Source organism: Bos taurus, chromosome 23 (genome assembly GCF_002263795.3).
Source record: "Bos taurus isolate L1 Dominette 01449 registration number 42190680 breed Hereford chromosome 23, ARS-UCD2.0, whole genome shotgun sequence".
NCBI classification, from domain to species: domain Eukaryota; kingdom Metazoa; phylum Chordata; class Mammalia; order Artiodactyla; family Bovidae; genus Bos; species Bos taurus.
Window position 1 is genome coordinate 20602609 of NC_037350.1, and position 23321 is coordinate 20625929.

Here is a 23321-nt window from a genome sequence, read left to right on the forward strand (position 1 = left end):
AAGGAAAGTGGGTTCTCTCTTTCTCTATACTCTTGCACGTTTCTCTCACGGTCTCTTTCAGGTCCCCCGAAGCCTGCCGTACAAAAACAACAGTGCAAAGTGGGGCAGCCCAGCCTCACTTTGCCTATCAGCAAAACCTCTGTCAATCCATCGGAGGCGACAAACCACACAAAACGCCCGTCCCAGCTGCTTCGAACCTCAAGGCAGAGAAGTGACCGCAGCTACGCCGCTTGTCTCCCTCATCCGCTCCGCGCACCTGGACGCGGGCGGCGTGAGAGTCCCGGCCGTGACGTAACCGCACCTGGCAGCAGCCCCAGCGCAGCGGTGAGCCGGAACGCACGGGGGCGGGGCAGGGCGGCCTGGGGATTCTCGCGAGATTTTCCTCCTCCCGGCCCTGCTCCCGGCACCTTCCCGGCCTCTGTCCGGGTCTCCACCTCACTCTTTGGCGTCGCGTTCGAGGACGGCGGGCGCTGACGGAGCTGCCAGGGGCGGGCTGCGGGGCTGGGCTCTGCGTTGGAGCCGACGGCCAGGACGAACCGGCAGGTCCCGCCCCGTGGCAGGAGCGACCGGGGGTGGGAAAACCGCCGGCTGGGCGGGCGGGGGAGGGCCCTCCGGCCGCCACGAGTGAGGAGCCGCAGCCGCCGCCTGTTCCTTGCGGGCCGTGGGGACCGGACTGGCCGGGGAGCGCCGCGGGCGAATGGAGGCGCCTCCTTGTCCCGCCTGAGCTCAGCCGGGCTAGAGCCGAGCGGAGGGCCCGCCTCCTGCCGCCGGAGCGGCCGCGCGAGCAGCGGGAGGAGGAGCAGCGGGCGCCGGGCTGCTCCCCGCCGGAGCCCCCAGCATGGGTAAGGGACTCGAGCGCGCTCCTCGCCACCCGCTCCGACCTTCCGGATTCGGGGAGGCGGTTCCCTTTCTCGACCTCGGCGGGGTGGGGTAGGGGGTGGGGGTGGGCGTCGGTCCCTGCTATGCCACACGGCCCGCTCCCTGTGTCCCCTCCTCGCTCTGCCTCCCACCTGGCTCATCTCGCGGAGAAGCTGGTTGCGGGGCCCCAGGCTGCTCTTCCTGTCTCGTGCTTTTCTCGCCACCTCTTTTCCTGGTCTCGGGAAAGGTGAGGGGATGGGCGAGGGGCGGTCCGATCACTTCGCCCCCCGCCCAGCTCCTCTCTGCACCGAACTTCCCTCCTTTGCCAGCTCTTATCGTCCCAGATCCTAGTGGGTTGGGGGAAGGATGATCGAAAATCTTGACCGCGTAGCACTTTCAACTTCTATATCTTCTGCGAACCTTTTTAGAGATTGGCCTTTTAAAGCACTTTTTTTGGTTTGTTAGAAAAGGCATTTTTTTCCCCCCAGCCTGAAACTTTCAAGGGGTATCTCAGGGGCAGGGAAGCTTGAATATTTGCTCCGTTTCTACCCAGGCAAGTGTGTTGGCACTTAAATATTAAATCTCTTCCTGAGAACTGGATTGGAGTTGAGTAGGATTTCTGCGTTGAACCCTTTGAGAAGCAGTTTCCTGTTTGGAGTTAGACTTCCTCGCTAGAAGGGGAGAAAAGTACAAGGCCTTATAGGTTATTTACAGTGTGCTTTAAAGTTTTGTTTGGCGCTAGAGAAGGAATGTGTTGCAGTCTGGTTTGAAAGGGAGTTTTGTTGAGTAGTGTAACAATTCTTTTGATAACAAAAGTTCGATGTGGGCTAGGCGCTATCTCTCTAAAACCTTTGAAAATGAAAAGCAGTTTAAAAGAGAACTTTAAAAAAAATCAAACTGTGTCACCGTAAGGCATATGTATGCTTTGTAAGAGTAATCCCATTGTTGGTTCTGTAGTCAGAAGGACGCTCTCACTTTTTGCAGTTCAGGAAAGAATTGGTGCTGCTTCATCTCAACAAACTATTAACTGAAATTAATAATTCATGAGACTAACAAACGATTTAGAAGCAGGACAAACACAGGACTGCTGATGTGGCACCTACTGCCCACACATTGTCTTGTGGGAAATGCTTTAAGCATAGTGTTTATAAACAGTCGCAGTAGCTCTTCTGTGTTTTCCTAGACTTTACAGTTTTATAATCTGTCTCCCTTTTGCTTTCAGGTAACTTTTGTGCACAAAGTGCTCTTAAACTTAGAAACAGTAAAACCTTTGTTACTTGGGACTTTCCAGTGAATTTCTAATTGATTAGTTGAGCTTACTGGGTAATTGAGGGTTTATCCTTTAAGCTTCAAATTATAAAACCACTTTGAGTGCAGATCATACTAAAATTAAATGTGTAATTCTTTTCTGTTTTAAATAGGATGTGAGTATAATTAAATCTTTTGATGACCTAGGGTCATCATTTGTGACCTTCAGTTACTGTGGTTCGTTGAGGATCTATCTGTTGGATTGTATATAGGACTCCTGATCAGATTTCTTTGCATTTTGGAGTAAGTATTTTTCGTGCTTCGCTGTTGGATGTGCTTGTTACTGTGATCAGTGTCCCCCTTCACCCTCTCATCACCAGTTTTTCTACAGCATTTTTTTCCTGCGGAAATCAAATTTGTAGTTCTGCAAAGGAAAAAATGAGTTGACCCTTATTTGGTGTGTGAGATCTTCTTTGAGAATAGCGAGTGTCCATCCTTGCCACTTTGGAGTGTCTGTTTTGGTTGTCCAGAGGCCTTCACTCAGTGACTTTGCTGTGTTCTGCCTAGGTGAGTTCTGCCGTATTATCTTAGTACAGTGTGATGTTTGAGTACTCAACTGGACTGTCCAGAATGTATTTTAAAGTTTGGTTACTTGGGGGCATGTGCAGTTAATTTTTGAAAGGTATTTGTCAGACGAATGTGTACTTTAAATTTATTGGTCATGCATTCATAATAAAACTGTCAAAATCATTTAAGGAGTTTTTTCTTTAATATAAGTCTAAGGTGCTTGATTTCACTGTCATAAGTCTTTATTTCTTGTGTTCTGAGATGACAGCTTAAGGGATTCCCTGGTGGTCCAGTGGGTAGAGATCTGAGCCTCACTGCCAAGGGCCCTGGTTCAGTTCCTGGTCAGGGAATGAAAATCCCACAAGCCCTGCAGCATGGCCAGAAAAAAATAAAAGATGATAGCTTAAAATACTTACATGATATTTTATCTAATTTACCACGAAATGAAAAATCTTTAATTTCTTCACTTTGAAGTAACTTGGATAGCCATTAAGTGATGGTTCTTGACATTTAGGTGGTACAGCGAGAGTTAAAAGCATGGACTCTGAACTGGGACAGTTTAAAGTCAAATCCTGGCTCTTCTGTCTAGGAGCTGTTGTGACTGAGCTTTAGTTTCTTAATCTATAAATGCGATAAAACTATCAACCTCAGGTTATTAGGAGGATTGAATGAGTTAATACTTGTAAAATGCTTAGAACAGTGCCAGTGTAGGTTGCTGTTATTTTCAAATGATGAAATAAAATAAATCAATAAAATAAATTAAAAAAATAAAAATTTTCAAATAAATTTCCCCAATTCTTGCACCAACTTGAAAAAAATAATGCTCAATGTTTGACCTTTATTATCTTTAAAGGCCAGTGGGATGAAATGATTTTGTACCAATGCAGAAATAGATAACTTTCAACGTTTGGTATATACTGTGAGAAAGTCCAGCGTTGGTAGTAAGGTTAGTAGAGTAGGAAAAACTAAGTGGGATGAGTGCTCGTAGAGACTTACTTGAAGTTTATCTTTTAAGCACTGTTTTTAGTTTCGACATTTGGTTAAATGTGGAAGAATGCTTATAAGGAAATTTGAGGCATTCTGTGGGAAAGAATTTGGGGAGAGTGTTAGCGAGATGGAAAGACAGTACTTATATTTCTTATTGGGAAAGTACAGATCTGCATTTTGGAGTGGAATAAGACAGAAAGCAATTGGCACAAAGTGTTACTATATGTAACTTCTGATTTTTGAAAAAATAAGTGGATTTTAAGGACTTGATATTTCTGAATTTTAAATAAGGTTATGAACTTTTCACATATGACATATAACAAGTCAACATGTTTAAATTATGAGGCAGTTAATGGACAGAAACACACAGTTGGTTTAGAGATAATATGTACAATTCTATAATACAGATATATATTTCTGTGGCTCATTGTTTGGAGAAAATCTTGATTCACCCAGATAAGTAAGGGCAACTAGAAATTGCCTGCTAGTAGCTCACCTTTTAATTTCAGGATTTACTTCAGTTAACTAATCCAGAACACAAAAGTGGAATATTAGGGAATTTTGTTTCAAAGTTGAATCCTAGTAAATAACCAGTTGTATTCTTTAATTAGTAAGTACTTGTAATCAGATTTGTCTTAAGTGCTTCAAATTTGGATAGATATAATTCCATAAAATCACATTTAGGGTGAAAATACACGTTCATAATATATTTTTCCATAAAAACCAGCTTGAAGTTTGCCATGTACCTCTCTAAATGAGGGGTTAGCCAAGTAAGATGATGTCTTATTAACTTAATAAGATGATCTAAATTTTAGGATATTTAAGATAAAACATAAAGTGCTTTTGGTTCATTCCATGTTGTCAATCAAAAATACCTTCAAATTTTTATTTTTAAGTAATCCAATCTGTGATTTTTTTTCCCCTCCTTTTCTGTGTCATGGAATACCCTCTATGAAATACCTTTTAAGTATGATACCATTTTTAATGTGTTTTAAAAGTGGTGTCATGTCAAGAGGTTGAACATAGGCAAAGAAAGAGGTGAAGATTCTTGATTTGGGTGGGAGAAGGACAGCTGCAGAAGCTGTAAACTGGTGCAAGTTGTGAAAGATCTGAAAGCTGTTGGAGTTTGTGTTCAGAAAAGAAAGGGGAATAAAACCTAATATGATGTAATTGAAATTTAGGTAAATTGGTAATCATTATGATGGATCTGTGACTTTGTTAATTGTGAAATTTGATATCCAGCTATTAGGCAATAGTTCCTCAAGCGGAATTAGTTCTTTTTCAATGGAGAGGCCAGAACACTGGCCTGAGAAATCTGGATGAAGGTCCATATATGCCTGTAGTTAGCCTCTCAGCATGAAGAATACATTCTAGCAAAAGCCAGTGCACAGACAGGTGGAGTTGGCCAGCTTGGCATGGTGGTGAGCAGCAGGCACCCTGGAGAGGTTCAGACTGGTATCTTGGAAAAGGGAGGAAATGGGTTTTAGCAGTAGGCTTTAGAGAGCTAGCAGGGGAGAAACAAAACCAGTCAAGGTCCACATTTCTTATGAGAGATAAAAGGTAAGGTATTTGTTCCTGAGAACAAAAGTGAGCTTAGTTATTGGATTGTTTAGGGTGAGCCAGGCAGTAATATTGACAAGGTAACTGAACTCTTATTAAACTGTTGATCTTACTTATTTTCTGCTTGGCACTACATCAGTAGCTGAATCTGTGTGTGTGTTACAAGTTGTTCTGGGTAACTGGGATGAAAGGAGATTTTCTGTCTCAGTGCTTGAGGATATTTCTTGCTCACAGTTTAGCACTTCCTCTGTTTACTTGGTCGCAGGGATTTGATACATCTGCTCTTTTTTTTGGCTGCTTTTTTCACCTGTTCCTCTCCTTTCTCACCCAAGACAAAGCAGATTACAAAATTTCAGTATACCCTTCTGTTTGAGAAACAAGTGTACAATCCTTAACAGTTTTAAGTAGTTTTAGCTGCCAATATAATAATAAATGATAGAGTAAGCCATAAGAAACTTGAAAGTACTACTAATTGTTCCTGAACAATTTCACTGAAGTGGTATGAGGTTAGTTATTAGAACGACCTTTCTTGGTTTTGCTTTGTTTTTTAGTAGAGTATATCTGCCCTTTTCAGTCCTCCCTCATGCTCCCCCACTCTATATTATCCACAGCTTTCTTTTAGGTTTGCTTATATTGGATAGACGTTCAGACTAGTTCACAGTCTTTTATCACTACTAGTAAGCGTATAGGAGAAGGCAATGGCACGCCACTCCAGTACTCTTGCCTGGAAAATCCCATGGATGGAGGAGCCTGGTAGGCTGCAGTCCATGGGGTCACTAAGAGTCGGACACGACTGAGCGACTTCACTTTCACTTTTCACTTTCATGCATTGGAGAAGGAAATGGCAACTCACTCCAGTGTTCTTGCCTGGAGAATCCCAGGGACGGGGGAGCCTGGTGGGCTGCCGTCTGTGGGGTCGCATGGAGTCGGACACGACTGAAGAGACTTAGCAGCAGCAGTAAGCGTATAGAGTTCCCTTCATAATCTACTAGGGCTTCTCTGACCCAAGACTGTGCTATACTTTCATTTTTCAGTTATAATCACTTGGTTTTAGCCCCAGGTGAGTGAGGTATTTTCTTTCTAGGGTCTCAGTGTTTCTTCTTTTGGACTAAATGACATTACCTCTTTTCTGTTTCTTGGGTTTTGTTTGATAGTTTCTGAAGACCTCAGTTGCCTGAATGTTCTATTCTTTGATTCTTTTATTTCAACTGAAAGCATGTTTACTGGTTGTTTGTATTTAAAGGAGCTTTTACTCTTACAAGTAACTCTACTGTTTAAGTATTCATTATTCTAAAAAGATACCTAGCTTAAAATGTTGATCTAGTGTCAGATATGGCAGTTTTATGGACTCTTTCCTGGAATCTCATTATACCATATCGTTCCTTTCCATTGCCTCCAGTAGACTTGTGTTTTTAATCTTTAAAATTTTGTTTACTTACTCCACTTGCCTTCATGATCACATTTTACTTCTCAACTAAGTTTCAAAGCAGAGATGACTAACATAGGATCCTGAATTCCAGTGACTATTTTAGTGCCATGTAGCTCTGGTTCTTTTTGATGATCCAGTGTCCAGGTAATTCTTAGGGAGTGACTGTGACATCTAATCACTAGGAGTTCCCAGTGGAAAAATACTTTAAGTGTGGTAACAATAACAGTTACCACCAACATGAAGAGAAAGGTTCTGTCCCAAGGTCAGAGAAAAGAGCTTTTTGTCAAAGAAAAGAGCTTTCAATGAGAGAGAGATAAATCCAGAATTATTTGTCTTACTGTGAGGAATGTGATTAATGGTGTGTTCGGTGAGAGGAACATTAGGACACATACACATCCAGTGGTTTACAGCAGTGTTAGAGGTTGGGCACGTTATTAAAGTCATTTGGATTTCAAAAATTTCACACAGGAGATTCTGATGTACATGCTCCCATGTCTCCTTCACTCCAGTTGTTGATGAGTGTCATCAGTGGGTTGGGATGGCTGAGTGTTGTGAAAGGAATAAGACATCATAATAGGAATAAAACTTAGCTCACGGATCACCAGAAATCCATTTAGAAAGGGAATTTAGTACATTAAGAAAGTATCAGTGTCAGAAATGTCAAAATATAATAGAAGTATAAGGAAGATTAGGATATAGATTCCTGCATTGGAAGTCAAATAGGATTTGTTCGTTTCTCTTCATTTGACCAGTGACGTCATGAGTCCTTGACAGTAGCCAGGATATTTTTTTCTCTCCTCCTGGTACTTAACCTTTAGAGTGAAGCACACCTTCATTTGAACTGATTTCTTCAAGATCCTTTTACCTGAAGTACTAAAACCGTACTAACCTTCTTAGTGTCTATCAGTGCCCCGGTACTGAGGAGGTCAGAATTTACTTAACATCTAGGCTGACTTTGTTAATTATCAGAGTTCTATTCTTACAGTATATGTATTTATCGTGATTATTATAATAATCAAGTGCCAAGTTGTTTGCTTTGGTTTATAAGTATAGAATTTCATACATTTGTACAATTGAGATTATCTAGTCTTGGCTGAAGCAGCGTGTAATGATTTTAGGAAACATATTTAAAGTTGGTCTTTCAAATGTATGGGCTTCTCTAGTGGCTCAGACAGTAAAGTATCTCAGGACACCCAGATTCAATCCCTGGGTCAGGAAGATCCCCTTGAGGAGGGCGTGGCAGCCCACTCCAGTATTCTTGGCTGGAGAATTCCATGGGCAGAGGAGCCTGGCAGACTACAGTCCATGGGTTCACAGAGTCGGTCACGACTGAGCAACTAACACACTTTCAAGAAAATGTATACTCTTCTACGTTTTTTTCCTAATTGTTGTTAGACTTAATAGTTAGAATGTGTTTTACTATCAGGGGTTTTTTTGTTTTTAATTAGACTTTAATTAAAACTCCTGTTCTGCTGCAGCAGAAGGTGCCCTGATGCGTATTTTGCCTTGCTGCTTTGGAGGGTGCGTGTGTGTGCACATGTGCATGTGTTTAAGGTGTTTAAGATGAAGACTCCATTTTTTCTTGCCTCTTAATTAGACCATTTTTATCCAGCACACTTTTTTGAAGCAGTTAAAAAAATTACCTTACACGATGAAAACAAATCTGTCGATGAATTTTCAGAATGAATGTCAAATGTAAAGGCTATTAAATTTCTAGGTAACCTCTTTCCCACAAAAATTGCCTAAATTTCTTACATTCTATGCAACCCAACTGAACTTATGATTAGAACCTTACAGTTTAAAGCCTAAATAAAAATTCCTATATTATTACTGTCTTTTATATGTAATAATCTTACTTGCCTGGAACTTATGTATGCCAGAGACCCCATAATTTATTTTATACTATTAAAAAAACTTAATACTCTTAGTAACTCACAGAAAATTGGGAGCTTGCTGTGTGTTCACCATGTTTGTGATTCAGTAGTGTTTTAATTGGAGTAACTGGAGTGGATGAGGTCTCACTTTCTTTTTAAAAAACAGTTGACCGTTGGTTTGAACTTCCCAGGTCCACTTACATAGATTTTTTCAGTAGTAAATAACACAGTACTATAGGGTCTTCGGTTGGTTGAATTTGTGAATGCAGAACTGTTGGTCCAAAGAGCTGACTATAAATTATATTTGAATTTTCAACTGTGAGGAAGATTGGCACTCCTAACCCCTATGTTGTTCAGAGGTCAACTGTGAACTCTTTAATCTTTCCTCTATGACTCACTGAGACTCTTTAAGTCCCTTTAGTAGAGAATCAGTAATCAAGGATATTGAACATCTTGTCAGGTGGATCTGCAGCTTGCCTACTCCATGAATGTTAGAATGAGGTTACATATTTCTACTAAATAAAGGGGAAATTGCTTATTTTTCAATTGAGAGACATTTTTTTATGATTCTCCTGTTAAATAAATTTAGGCATAATTTGCTTCAAAAAGTTTGTTTAAAATAACTTGAACAATGTTGTTGAACTATAAAATTATATCATCTTAAATGGGTATTATGAAGCAGCTATACATACGTTCTTTGAGGCATACTAAATTGATAAATTACATATATAATTAAAAATTTTCTAGTAGCTGTGTTAAAAAATACAGGAAAGGTGAAATTAAATGTTTTGGATATGTTTTTTTCAACATGTTCAATATAGAAGTCATTAATTTGTGTACTTTTTTTCTGTCTTTGGAATCTAGTATGTATTACACATTTATAATCAGTTTGGACTAGCCACGATTCAGGTGCTTCATATTACCTGTGGGTGGCGGTTACTGACTAGAGGATGCAGTTTTAGAATGTAAATCTTAAAGGCTTTTGTGAATCTAGTGAGAGTATATGTGAAAACATTTTATAAGTACTATGCAATTATAAATAGTTATGTAAGGAATTGAACTATTATAGGTTTCTGTAAATAAACCATTTTTGGCCTTTACCAATTAGTTTTTTATTAGATATTTAATTATTGATAATTTATTGTGATTAAATAACAAGTGTATATTCTCATCAGTTCAGTTCAGTCGCTCAGTCGTGTCCGACTCTTTGTGACCCCATGAATCGCAGCACGCCAGGCCTCCCTGTCCAGCACCAACTCCCGGAGTTCGCTCAGACTCAGGTCCATCGAGTCAGTGATGCCATCCAGCCATCTCATCCTCTGTCGTCCCCTTCTCCTGCTGCCCCCAATCCCTCCCAGCATCAGACTCTTTTCCAGTGAGTCAACTCTTCGAATGAGGTGGCCAAAGTACTTTAGTTTCAGCTTCAGCATCATTCCCTCCAAAGAAATCCCAGGGCTTATCTCCTTCAGAATGGACTGGTTGGATCTCTTGCAGTCCAAGGGACTCTCAAGAGTCTTCTCCAACACCACAGTTCAAAAGCATCAATTCTTCAGTGCTCAGCCTTCTTCACAGTCCAACTCTCACATCCATACATGACCACAGGAAAAACCATAGCCTTGACTAGATGGACCTTTGTTGGCAAAGTAATGTCTCTGCTTTTGAATATGCTGTCTAGGTTGGTCATAACGTTTCTTCCAAGGAGTAAGCGTCTTCTAATTTCATGACTGCAGTCACCATCTGCAGTGATTTTGGAGCCCCCAAAAATAAAGTCTGACACTGTTTCCCCATCTATTTTCCATGAAGTGATGGGACCAGATGCTCTGATCTTCATTTTCTGAATGTTGAACTTTAAGCCAACTTTTTCACTCTCCACTTTCACTTTCATCAAGAGGCTTTTGAGTTCCTCTTCACTTTCTGCCATAAGGGTGGTATCATCTACATATCTGAGGTTATTGATATTTCTCCTGGCAATCTTGATTCCAGCTTCTGTTTCTTCCAGCCCAGCGTTTCTCATGATGTACTCTGCATATAAGTTAAATAAGCAGGGTGATAATATACAGCCTTGACATACTCCTTTTCCTATTTGGAACCAGTCTGTTGTTCCATGTCCAGTTCTAACTGTTGCTTCCTGACCTGCATACAGATTTCTCAAGAGGCAGGTCAGGTGGTCTGGTATTCCCCTCTCTTTCAGAATTTTCCACAGTTTATTGTGATCCACACAGTCAAAGGCTTTGGCATAGTCAATAAAGCAGAAATAGATGTTTTTCTGGAACTCTCTTGCTTTTTCCATGATCCAGCAGATGTTGGCAATTTGATCTCTGGTTCCTTTGCCTTTTCTAAAATATGCTCGAACATCAGGAAGTTCACGGTTCACGTATTGCTGAAGCCTGGCTTGGAGAATTTTGAGCATTACTTTACTAGCGTGTGAGATGAGTGCAATTGTGCGGTAGTTTGAGCATTCATGGAAACCCCCTAATATGGTTTAAAAATGAACAAATTTAAATATTTATTACCTAAAAATTGTGAATTAATTTACACATTGTTCATGAATTTGTGTTAGTATTTTCTCTCAAAAGACTTACATTTTAACTGTATTACACCTTGTTCTTTTACTCATTTATCAGTCAATAATAGGGGAATCATAGGATTTTTTTTTTTTGAGGGGGTGAGTTCTATAAAATTTGACAAAAATTTATTGGTATTTTTAAAAATCTGGCTTCAAATGTGCTTAAAATTAATTTCTAGTGTTTTTTCAGAGTTAATAGTGGATTAAAAATCTGAGGAATATTTAATTGAATTTTCCAACTTATTTGCTTTTTAAGATTTTGTAAATTTGTTGTTTTTAGGATTTATTATTTTGGGAGGAGACATCACATGCACATAATTTGTTTTGGGCTAATTCTTAATTTTTGTGAGATTGAAATCCTTTTTTGTTTTTAAACTTTGCTTAAGGTTGTTTTTGGGTGTCTGTCACCTATTGATCTGATTTAGTAATGTTTAAAGGAATGCAATGCTATGTAAAAGCTTCTTTATACCAAATTTTATTTTCTTGTCTTTTACTGTGTGGTAAAAGTATATGATACTTTGCATACTTTTCACACTCTTATGTGAAATACAGAAAGGAGAGGTGGGTTTTGTGTATGATATCTTAAGAATGACTGCATTTATTTATCTCTGCTCTAAGAAATGCTGATTATCAGTTCTGTGTTTAACAAGCTTGAGGAAGTAAATTATAGAAATTCTAATATTATGCATATAGCTAAAAGGTTGCAAAATGCCAGACTAGATGAATCACAGGTGGAATGAAGATTGCCAGGAGATATCAACAACCTCAGATATGCAGATGATACCACTCTGATGATAGAAAGTGAAGAGGAACTAAGAGGCTCTTGATGAGGGTGAAAGAGGAGAGTGAAAAAGCTGGTTTAAAACTCAGCATTCAGAAAACTAAGATCATGGCATCCAATCCCATTACTTCATGGCAAATAGATGGGGAAACAATGGAAACAGTGACAGACTTTACTTTCTTGGGCTCCAGAATCACTGTGGACAGTGATTGCAGCCATGAAATTAAAAGATGTTTGCTCCTTGGAAGAAAAGCTAAGAAGCTAAGACAAACCTAGACAGCATATTAAGCAGAGACATCACTTTGCTGACACATGTCCATATAGTCAAATCTATGGTTTTTCCAGTAGTGATGTACAGATGTGAGAGTTGGACCATAAAGAAGGCTGAGTGCTGAGGAATTGATGCTTTTGAATTGTGTTGATGAGAAGACTCTTGAGAGTCCCTTGGATTTCAAGGAAGTCAAACCAGTCAATCCTAAAGGAAATGAACGATGAATATTCATTGGAAGGACTAATACTGAAGCTGAAGCTCCAATACTTTGGCCACCTGATGCGAAGAGCTGACTCACTGGATAAGACTCTGATACTGGGAAAGATTGAGGGCAACACGGGAAGAGGACGACAGAGGATGAGATGTTGGATGGCATCACTGATTCAAAGGGCTTGAGTTTGAACAAACTCTGGGAGATAGTGAAGGACAGGGAAGCCTGTCATGCTGCAGTTTATGACGTCACATAGAGTAGGACAGTGGTTTTTTCATTTCTCCATTTATGGTGAAGATAGTCCTGGAAATAAATTTCTGGTAAAGATGTTTGGTTTATGGTAAAAAAAAAAAAAAAAAAAATCCTGAAAATAACTAAAAATACTAAAAATAAATAGGAAATAAGATGTGGAACCGTTATAAAGTGTTTCTTATCATACAGCTATTTCTTTGGCAATAAAGCTTATAGGGAAGTGTGTTTCTGTTCATTTTTGTGTAACTTTCTATATTTTGACTTTTCTGTAATAAAGGTTATTACTATAATAGTTGCTATAATATAAATAAAGTTAGGTCCTATAATTATATAGGTGTTATGATGTGAATAAGGTTAATTTGACATACCCAGTTAGATGATGCCATTGTGCTATTTATCTGTATTGTATTTATCCAAACCAAAGTAAACATTCCCTAGTGAATGTTCTTACTGCTTAAACCTACTTGGAATTTGTGTGAATTATTATTTCTTCATTAGATGGTATTTCATTATCAAAAAAATATGGAATTATTAGTGCAGAACACTCAAAACTTTTATAATGTTATTATCTTAAATATTTTTGTGTATGATCTTTTAAAAATTAGGGATTTTTAAGAGTTTTAAGTTTTCAGATATTTTTGTTTTAAAAAGATCAATATTTTTAAATTAAGTGTTTAAAACATATTCCACCAGAACTACTCCCCCAATTTCTTCTTGCAACCAAGTTGTTACATGAAAAAATTTTTTTGAGGATTTAATTCTTAGAGTGGTTTAGTGTACTTTTTAAATAGTTCACTTTCTTTTACTTCATTTTCATTCTGGGTTTTCATAGTTGTCTTTTTGGTTCTTACAAACACTTTCAATTATTAGTCTTCCCAGTTTTCAGTTTGTTTGCTTTAGTTTAGAAATTTCTTCTTTCTCTATAATTTTGATATTTGCTTCCATTTCCTTCTCTCCTGCCTGTCTACTTCCTTTTGTTTGTGTGTGTGTGTGTGAAGAGTTCTCTTTTACTCAGTTGGAACTGTGGGATATGGTATGAAATGAACATCTGTATGTAGTATGTTACCCTTATACAGAGTTTTGTGGCGGTTTTGTGTTGACATTTGGGGCCAGAAACTACTTGCTAAGAGTCTATCCTGTGTTTTGATGGGTGCTTAGCAGCATCCCTAACCTCTACCCAGTAGATGCCAGTAGAATTGCCTGAGTTTTAACCACCAAAAATGTCTCCAGACATTCCAAAGTGTCCCCTATGGGGCAGAATTATCTTGGTTGAGAACCATTACCCTAATATAACTTAGTTTTGAATTTATACGTTCTAAATATAGTTGTCCTGAGAGACACTGATTTGCTATTTTAGCCCCAAACTTACGTTTTCTGGGGCAAAGCTTGAGGTTAAGACCTCACACTGTGGACTCTTTACTGGGGTCAGGGGGATCAGGTTCACAAAGGCTAATTTTTATTGAATGCTTATTTTAGAATCTGTGGATCATGTGGTTTTTCATATTACATCTATTTATATGACAAATTAGATTTTCCAAGATTAAACCTATCCCATGATAGACCTTGCTTAGTTGTAATAGCCAATTATCTAATTATGCATTTGAATTCCCTTTGTTGATAGTTTAGAACCATTTCTATTTGAGCGAGTACATTTTTGGGTGCAATCTTTGGTCTGAATAACATTCATATTATTTCAAATACTGATTATTTTTAAATAGTGAAGCTTTGTAGACGTATTTTGTGTTCTATAGAAGTTTTGAAAAAGCCTTTAAAACAAGCTTTTTTTTTTGTAACTTTTTATGAGGTTATTTTTTAAGACCACTTTCTGATTTTATTCCTGGATTGATCTGTTGATTTCTAAAAATTTGTTGAGTAACTAGTTTTTCTTTAAAATAGAAATTTATCCATTTCATTGAGATTTTTAAGCTTGGAACTTTAGGGCATATCCAAGAACAAGCCTAGTTTCATTAAGTTCTCACATCCCACTGGACTGCTGAGTCTGACCCAACTCTGCAGCATCTCTTTTTAGAGTGTTGAATTGACAGATCTCTTTGTGTATTCTGTAATCTCTTGTGGCTCCGGTTTATTTTTCATTGCTCATCCTGATAGGCTTCTTTGAGGTATTCAGTCTTTTGAGATGCTTTGGAAATGGGTTGCTGGATGGGTTAGCCATAACAGTGCCAGTGCCATTTGAGATCACTTGGTGGAGTGCATCGGTTAAATATACATATTTTCAATATTGGCTGTTAGAAGGGCTATTCATGTATTGGCAAAAAAATAAACCCAGATATCGAGGATGAATTTATTTTGAAGTTTACTGACTTCAGAAAGATCTGGTTCACTTAGCTCTAATAAATGAGATGCTGGTGTTTTTTTAATATAGTTTGATTATCTGAGAAAAATTAAAAATAGAATGCTACTTTAACATGTACATGAAAGTAGCTCTGACAAACTGATTTTTAATGAATTAAGTTAATTTTACTGGAAAAAACATGGATTATTGAAAGTTGGGCTTTGGAATAAAGGTTTTAAGTGGCTAAAATATACGAAAGTCAACTCTGTTACTCTGCAAGATGACAAAAATAAAGAGTAATTTAATGAGGAATTCATTGTACTGAGAGGCAGGCCTGCTTGGTGTAACATTACGGAGATAAAATTTTTGTCTGACTTTTTTGGCTTTTTCATTTTTCTAAAAACATTTCTGTAGTTACCAATCCTTCTTTCACAGCTTGGTTTAGTTTCACTGCCTGTATCATAGAAGGATCCACCTCATAAAAGAAGTCAAAAGCTGTCTTGAATAATCAGCACCCTTCTGCGAGATTATCTCGTGTCAGTCTGTTTTCTGGCACTGCTGTTTCTATGTCATCTTTCTCATTGTCTGCTTTGGAAGCATTCCTATTAATTCCTGTTGCGTATTGTCTGTTAGCTCTTGAATTTCTCCAAGATCCCTGTCTTGAAACCCTTCATCCTCCACTTTTTTTTTTTTTTGCCGTATCTATACTCTTTCATGGTTTCCTTGATTGGCTCTGTTGTAAATGCTGTTAAGTCATTTACAACATATGGACATAGTTTTCTCCACTGGGAATTTTTTGTTTCAGGATTGATGGCTTTCATGGTTTTTTAAAAACTTAACAACAGTGGCATCTTCAGTGGTGTAATCTTTCCAGACCTTCATGATCTCTGTCAGGGTCCTCTTCTGTGAGTGTTGCCAGCCTATTCTGTAGCTTTATGTACGATGAGCCTTAAAGGTCCTTTGACCCCCTGATCTAGAGGCTGAATTAGAGACATTGTGTATGAGGGCAAATAGGTAACTAACGCCTTCATTATTGAACTCATGGGGTCGTTGTTCAATAACAATGGCCAGGGGACATTGTCCAATAACAGAAGAACTTTAAAAAGTAGTTCTTCACTGGCCAAATACTTCCTGACTTAGGGAATATGTCAGTGGAACCAGTCCTTTTTCTGGATTGGATTCTCATCCAGTCCTTCTTGTTTTATAACCAAAAGATTGGCAACTGATGTTTATCTTTTCCCTCAAGGCTCAAAAACTAGTAGCTTTATAGAGGAGGGCAGTCTGGACCATAAACCCAGCTGCATTTGCACAAAACAGTGGCGTTAGCCAGTCTCTTCCTCTCTTAAATCCTGGTGTTTGCTTCCTTCTCTTCCTCCCTCTCTCTCTCTCTTTTTTTTACACTAATAAATATCCTTTGTGAATCCTCCCGCCCCGTCCCAGAATAGGGCACCTTTGTCTGCAGTAAAAACCTTTTCAGACAGATATCCTTTCTCCTCAGTAATTTTCTTAATGGCATCTGAGAACTCTGCTGCTGTCTCTTGGACAGCAGAAGCTGTTTCACCGATTATCTTGACATTTTTAAAGCCAAACCTCTTTCTAAAATTATCAAACTATCCTTTGCTGGCATTAAATTCTCCCAACTTCACATTCTTCATCTTCCTCTTGCTTTAAGTTTTCATGCAATGATTTTGCTGTTTTTCTTGAATCATACTAGAGTCTGTTGGTATGCCTTTCTTATAGCAATCCTGAATTAAAAGTTGCATTTTCGATATGAGTAAAAAGTGCAAAGTTTTCAACTGTATGCTGGGACAGCTGCAGTGAGTGGCAGCTTCACAAATTTCCTGTCTTTTATTTTTTAAATTTAATAATAGTCCTTACCCTGGATTCATTTATCTTGAAATGGAGGTCAGTTGTAGCTACAGATCTCAATCTGGTGCATATCAAATAATTCAGCTTTTTTTGGCGTCACAACTTCTCTGTGTTTCTTGGGAGCATTTCCAGCATCAGTAGAGGCACTTTGTATCGCAGAGTGATATTTCACTGGATGACTGTACCAGTTTTTTTTTTTTAGTCCATTTGTCTATTGAAGGGCATTTGGGATTTGTCTAGTTTGTGGCAGGCAGTTAAGAACAGAGCTGTTGTAAACATTTGTGTATAGGTTTTTAGGTCAACATAAGTTTTACTTCTTCAGAGTATGTATAGTTTGGAGTCATATGGTAAGTGTCTATTTATGTGAAACTTCCAAGTTTTTCCTGAGTGTATATACCTTTTTTTTTTTTTGCATTGGCACCAACAGTATATTAAAGTGTCACTTGCTTCATGTCTTTGTGGTTTTTTTTTTTTTTATGTTGCTGCTGCTGCTGCTAAGTTGCTTCAATCATGTCCGACTCTGTGCGACCCCATAGACTTCAGCCCATGAGGCTCCCCCATCCCTGGGATTCTCCAGGCAAGAACACTGGAGTGGGTTGCCATTTCCTTCTCCAATGCATGAAAGTGAAAAGTGAAAGTGAAGACGCTCATTTGTATGTTGCTGCTGCTGCTGCTAAGTTGCTTCAATCATGTCCGACTCTGTGCGACCCCATAGACGGCAGCCCACTAGGCTTCTCTGTCCATGGGATTCTCCAGGCAAGAGTACTGGAGTGGGGTGCCATTGCCTTCTCTCGTTTTTTTTTTGTTAGCCATTCTTAATAGGTGTGTAGCAGTATCCCATGGTGTAGAATTGGGAGATTTCTTCTTTAAATTTTGCCAGGGAAGCCATCTGGCTCTTGGGATTTCTTTTTTGGAAGGCTTTTAACTACAGACTCAATTTAAAAATAGTTATTCAGACTCTCTCAAACTACTAAAACTTTGTGGCATTCTTCATGAGTGTGTTGTTTATAGTGCTGCTGCTGCTAAGCAGCTTCAGTCGTGTCGGACTCTGTACAACCCCATAGACGGCAGTGTCTTGTTTATAGTTTTCTTTTATTATTTTAAAAATTAATGTGAAGTCTCTGGTGATACTCCTTTTAATTCTTAATATTGGTAGACTGGGTCTTCTCTCTCTTTTTTTCCCTTGATCATTCTTAGAGATTTATCAATTTTATTGACCTTTTCAAATAACCAATTTTGATTTCATTGTTTTTTCCCTATTTTTCTGTTTCTCTGGTTTCAGTTGAACATTTTATATTATTCAAATTTATGTCCTTTTATACTTAAAATTTTCTTTTAGTGTAGGTGCCCTAGAGTTTACAGTATATGTTGATTACTAATCTAAGTTCACCTTTAAATAGCACTGTCCCACCTCATGTCAAATGCAGATCCCAGAGTATTCCCCATTCCTGTGTCTTTTATGATATTGCCGTCATTCATTTATCTATATGCTAAAAGTCACCCAGTACATTGTTACTGTTACCAATCTAAACTAATCTTTTAGATAAATTAAGAATAAGGAAAGTTAAAGATTTTGTTTTACTTCACTTATTCCTTTGCCTTTACTCTTTATTATAGATTCACGTTTTTGACCTGTATAATTTTCCTTCTATTTGAAGAACTTCTGTTAACATTTTCATCGTAGGTCTGTTATTTTTGTTTGTGTGAGAAAGTCTTTATCCTTTTCTTTTAAAGAGAATTTCACTGAATATAGAATTCTAAATTGGTAATTTTTTTCTTTCAACAGTTTAAATAGTTTACTCCACTCCTTTCTTGCTTCAGCGTCGCTGAGAGAAGCCTGCTGTGATGCTTTTCCTTGTTCCTCTGTCGTTAAGGTGTTTTTTTCTTATGGCTTTTTTTACGATTTTCTGTGTCTTTGATTTGAATATGGTATACTTAAGTGTAGGCTTTTCCTCTTTCTTTTTGTCCTTTGAGTTTCCTGGATGTATGGTTTGGTTTTGGTATAGGTTACTAATTTTGGAAACTTCTCCACCATTATTACTTCATTTATTTCTTTTGTTTCTTCTTTCTTCCTTTTCTTATATTCCAGTTATACATATGTTATATCTTTTGAAATTGTTGGATGAAACAGAACTTGGATGTTCTGTTTTGTAAAAGAATATTATTTTTATATTTAGTTCAAGAAGTTTCTGTCGATCTGTCTTCAAGCATCTTGACTCTGTTCTTGGTGGTGTCTAGTTGGTAGATGAACCTGCCATTGGCATCCTTTATTTCTATTACAGTGTTTTTTGATTTCTAGCATTTCCTTTTGATTGCTTATCTTAGGGTCTTTATCTGCTTACCTTACTCATCTTTGCTTACCTCTTTTTTTTTTCCATTATCACCCTTAATATATTTAAAATTCTCAGATTTCAAAAAATTTGTTATATTTGAGTCTGGCTTTGACTCTGGGTTTGTCTTTGTGTTTTTCTTGCCTTCTGAGTGAATGATGTGTAATTTTTTGTTGAAAGTTGGACATGCTGTATTAGATAAAAGGAGCTGAGATTAATAGGTCTTTTGTGTGAGGTTTGATAGTAACCTGTCAAGGAGTGTACTCTCTAACATTGTTCTACCTGCAGTTGCCAGAGGCATCGGATTCCTTTAGTGGCCTTGTGTTTGTCTCCCTCTTGGGTTTCCCTAAGCACTCCTTCTCAGGTAGAATCTGCATCATGTATACTCTTTCATGGTGATTAACTCTTGTTATAATGGAGCCCCATCAGTCTAGTTGTAAGGTGCTGGGAAGAGGAAGCATCCTATAATCTTAAAATTAAACCTTAAACTTTTGGTGGGTCTTTGTCCTGGGTCTGTGGTATCTTATCTCCCCACTTCTGCATGTGAGACAGAAAGGTAAGAGGGGACTGGAATCAGAGAAATGCTGTTATAACCCTTTCCAGTGGTGGAATCAGGACCTGGTTAAGTCTTTTTCCTGGAGAGCAGGTCTTTGTTTGGGTTAGTGGTTATTTCACAGTGAGTACTTTCCCTTTCCTCCTTGCCAGAACCTCAAGGAGATCTTTATAGACTCTTGACTGTGAGAACCTGATGGGGTTCCTGGAAGTAAAACCCACGAAAGGTGGGGGCCTGCTGATACTGTTGTCCCTAGGAGTTTTCTACTCTTAGGCTGTTCCACACTCGGCCTCCAGAAATTCATCGAAGTTTGTGTTTTAAATTTTTGTAGTAGATTGATTTTTGGCCCCCAAATGTTATGTCTAAGTCCTGCCCTGGCACATATGAATGTGATATTATTTGGAAGTATAGTTTTTGTAAATGTAACTATGGATCTTAAGATGATATCCTAGATTTAGGGTTGGCCATAAATCCAGTGACTGGTATCCTTATTAAGAGTAAGGAGAAGGAGATTTGAGATAGAGACACAGAAGGGGAGGGCCATGGAAACAGAGATTGGAATTATGTCAGCCAAGAAATGCCAGAGATTGCTGGCAGCCCCTAAAAGCCAAGAGAGAAGCATGGAGCAATTCTTTATCAGTCTTCAGAAAGATGCAGTCCTGATGATACCTTGATTTTGTATTCCGGCCATCAAAAATGTAGCCATGAAAGAATTTTATAAGTTTTATTGTTTGCAGTCACCTAGTTTGTGATAGTTTCTGTGATAGCCCTGGGAAGCTAATACAGTATTCATACCAGTTGATGACTCTGGTGTTTGCTGCTTGGAGTGATCTAGTAGATCTTAACTGTGACTCTGGATGTGCCTGTGTCTCTGTATCTTGAGGTGGTGGTTTGCCCCATGTCCTCACTTCTCTGCTGGGTCCAAGGAAAGTCATTGATTGTTTAGCTTGTTTAAATTTTTTCTCGTGGTAAGGGTGAGTGTGACAGTCTCCAAACTTCTTTCATGTTGGAATTGAAATTGCAAGCTGAGTTGTTTTTTTTGGGGGGGGCGGTGGGGGGGGGATCTGGCATTTTTATACTGTATTATTTTAGTGATTATCACATGCATGTTTATCTTTTAAATATCTAATGTTAATTATTGCCTTTACTCTCCTTTTGTATCATCCAAGAGTCTTAGGCTACTTTAACTCCTGATTTATATAGCTGTTATTATTTTAATCTTCCTATATTTTAAACTTCCTCATCAGCCTCCCTCCTCCTTTTCTGCTTCTTATTTAGGCTTTTTGTTGGGTATAACTGTCATATAACAGTGTATTTCAGGTGTACAACATAATGATTTGATATTTATGTTTTGAGAAATGATCACCAGAGTAAGTCTAGCTAAAATCTGTCACCATACATAGTTACAAATTTTTTTTCTTGTGATAACTTGTAAAAGGTTTACTCTCTTAGCAACTTTGAAATATGCAGTATAGTTTTATTAAAGTTACTATGCTGTGCATTACATTCCCAGGACTTACTTATTTTATAGTTGGAAGTTTTAATTTTCATTTCTCTGATGATTACTGATGTTGAGTACCTTTTCTGGTATCTGTTGACTATATGTATGGCTTCTTTGGAAAAATGTTTATTCTGATTCTCTGTCCATTTTTAAGTCAGATTTTTTTGGTTAGCTTTTTGTTTTTGTGTTTTTGCTTTTAAGTTGTATGAGTTCTTATTAATCCCTTTTAATACACATGATTTACAAATATTTTCTCCCATTCTGTAGGTTGTCTTTTCGCTTTGTTGATGTTCCTTTCTGTGCAGAAGCTTTTAGTTTGATATAGTTCCACTTGTTTAGTTCTCTTTTTGTTGCCTTTGCTTTTTGATGTCATATCCAGAAAACCATCCCCAGGACTGATGACAAGGAGCTCACAGCCTGTGTTTTCTGTGAGGGATTGCATGGTTTCCGGTTTTAAGTCTTCAGTCCATTCTGAGTCGGTTTTGTATTTTACTCGGTGTTTACCTGCCTGTGTGTTTACCTCGCTTTGCCTTTACCTACTGAGTCTCTCCCTAGGTATTGGCTGTGTTCCTCTTTTCCTGATGTCCTCAGAGAACACCTTCAGAGTTTCTTTCAGGGTGGCAAACTCTGTTTTTGCTTGTCTCTTCTTGTGTTTTGAAGGATTTTTCCCCTCTGGTTCAGATTTTATGGTTTGCAATTATTTTCTTTCTGCATTTTGGAAATATGAAACTGCTGCGTTCTGGCTTCCATTTTCGCTCATCAGAAGCCCATTTTAAGTGTTGCTTCCTTGGTAACCGTTTAAAAATTTGTCTCTTCTGAGATTTCTTTCTTTTTCCTCTGTGCTATTTGGCAGATTTACCGTGTTGAGTTGCAGGTTTCTTTTTGTCTATTCCATTTGGAATTGCTTAGACTTCTTGACTCTGTGGTTTGATCTCTTTTATCAGTTTGGTGAGTTCATAGCTATTAACTTTTCAGATAGTTTTTATTTTCTTCCTCTGGGATGCCAATTAAATATGTTAGATTGGTTTACTATATCTTCTGTTTCTGTTACATTCTCATCTCTATTGTCTGTATTTTTGTCCTTCTTGGCTTAATTTTGGTTAGTTTCTATTTACCTGTCTGCCTTTTAGCTAGTTTTCTGCAGCCTTGTCTAATATACTTTAAAATGTATCCTTTGAGTTCCTACTTTTGGTTATTGTCTTTCTCAGTTCTAGAATACTTCTGTGGTTCAGGTTTATTTTCTCACTGTCTGTGCTATTTAGCTTTGTGTCAGTTTTTCAAGCTGTAGTTTATATCTCTGAACATGGTAAATGCCATCATTTTAAAGTCTGTATGTGATGAGTTCAGTATTTGGAATTCATTGAAGTGTTTCTGTTATTTCTTGTTTCCCTAGGTACTTATTTTAATCTTTTTTTTTTTTTTTTTTCACTTTACATGCCAGGTTGTATTTCCTTGTCTCTGGATATTGTAAATTAAAAAAGTATTTCTTGACATAATAGGGCATCTCCCAGAGAAGGTTCTGGTTTCTTCTCTTTTGTCTTGATGTGAGGTTTCCTGAGTCATCCACATAACGTTAAGCTGGGGTACAGTGCTTGGGTGCATATATTTAGGTCCTATCTCAAACTGTGTGTGTAGATTTCTAGTGCTCACTTAAGTTTCATCTGATAAAATTGCTACATTTTTAGTAGTTTAATCTTCCTAAGAAAGTGATTTTTATATTTCATCAATGGTTTTTATATTTCATCTTGTGAGATTTGGTGCAGATTATCTAGTGTTCTTCTATTTTGAGTCTTTTGTTGCTATGTTTTAAAATCTTTATTACCCTACTGATCAGATAAATGCTTAAATGTCATATCTGCTTAAATTGGATAGCTTTCTTCACACTTTAAAAAGAAACTGTTACATAGCCAAAGTAATTTAAATTTAACATTCTCTTTCAGTGGCAGTCACAATTGAAACGCACAATGAATAATCCACAACCAGAAAGTGTCGTCTGAAACAATTGGTTTTGTAGGAGAGTAGGTCAGGGGGAAGAGCCCTCAGTGATAGACAGGGTCTGTATACCTTTTATAGTCCTAGAGTGTTTTTCAGGATGTGCATTTTCTCTTCCTTTTATTTTTTTCTTTCCAAATGTTTTTAGTCAACATGTGTTTCTTCACTTTAAGCAACCA

At 38.0% G+C, this 23321-nt stretch overlaps 1 protein-coding gene across 2 annotated transcripts in view; it reads left to right on the forward strand.

Moving 5' to 3' along the window:
* Positions 1-437: 437 nt before the first annotated feature.
* CD2AP (CD2 associated protein) overlaps positions 438-23321 on the forward strand; it is an 86452-nt gene continuing 63568 nt past the window's right edge. The window contains exon 1 of one of the 2 annotated variants that reach the window (XM_010818207.4): positions 438-842. In XM_010818207.4, coding sequence (XP_010816509.1) covers positions 839-842 — 4 coding nt within the window. In that variant the 5' untranslated portion in view covers positions 438-838. 2 annotated transcript variants of the gene reach the window in all.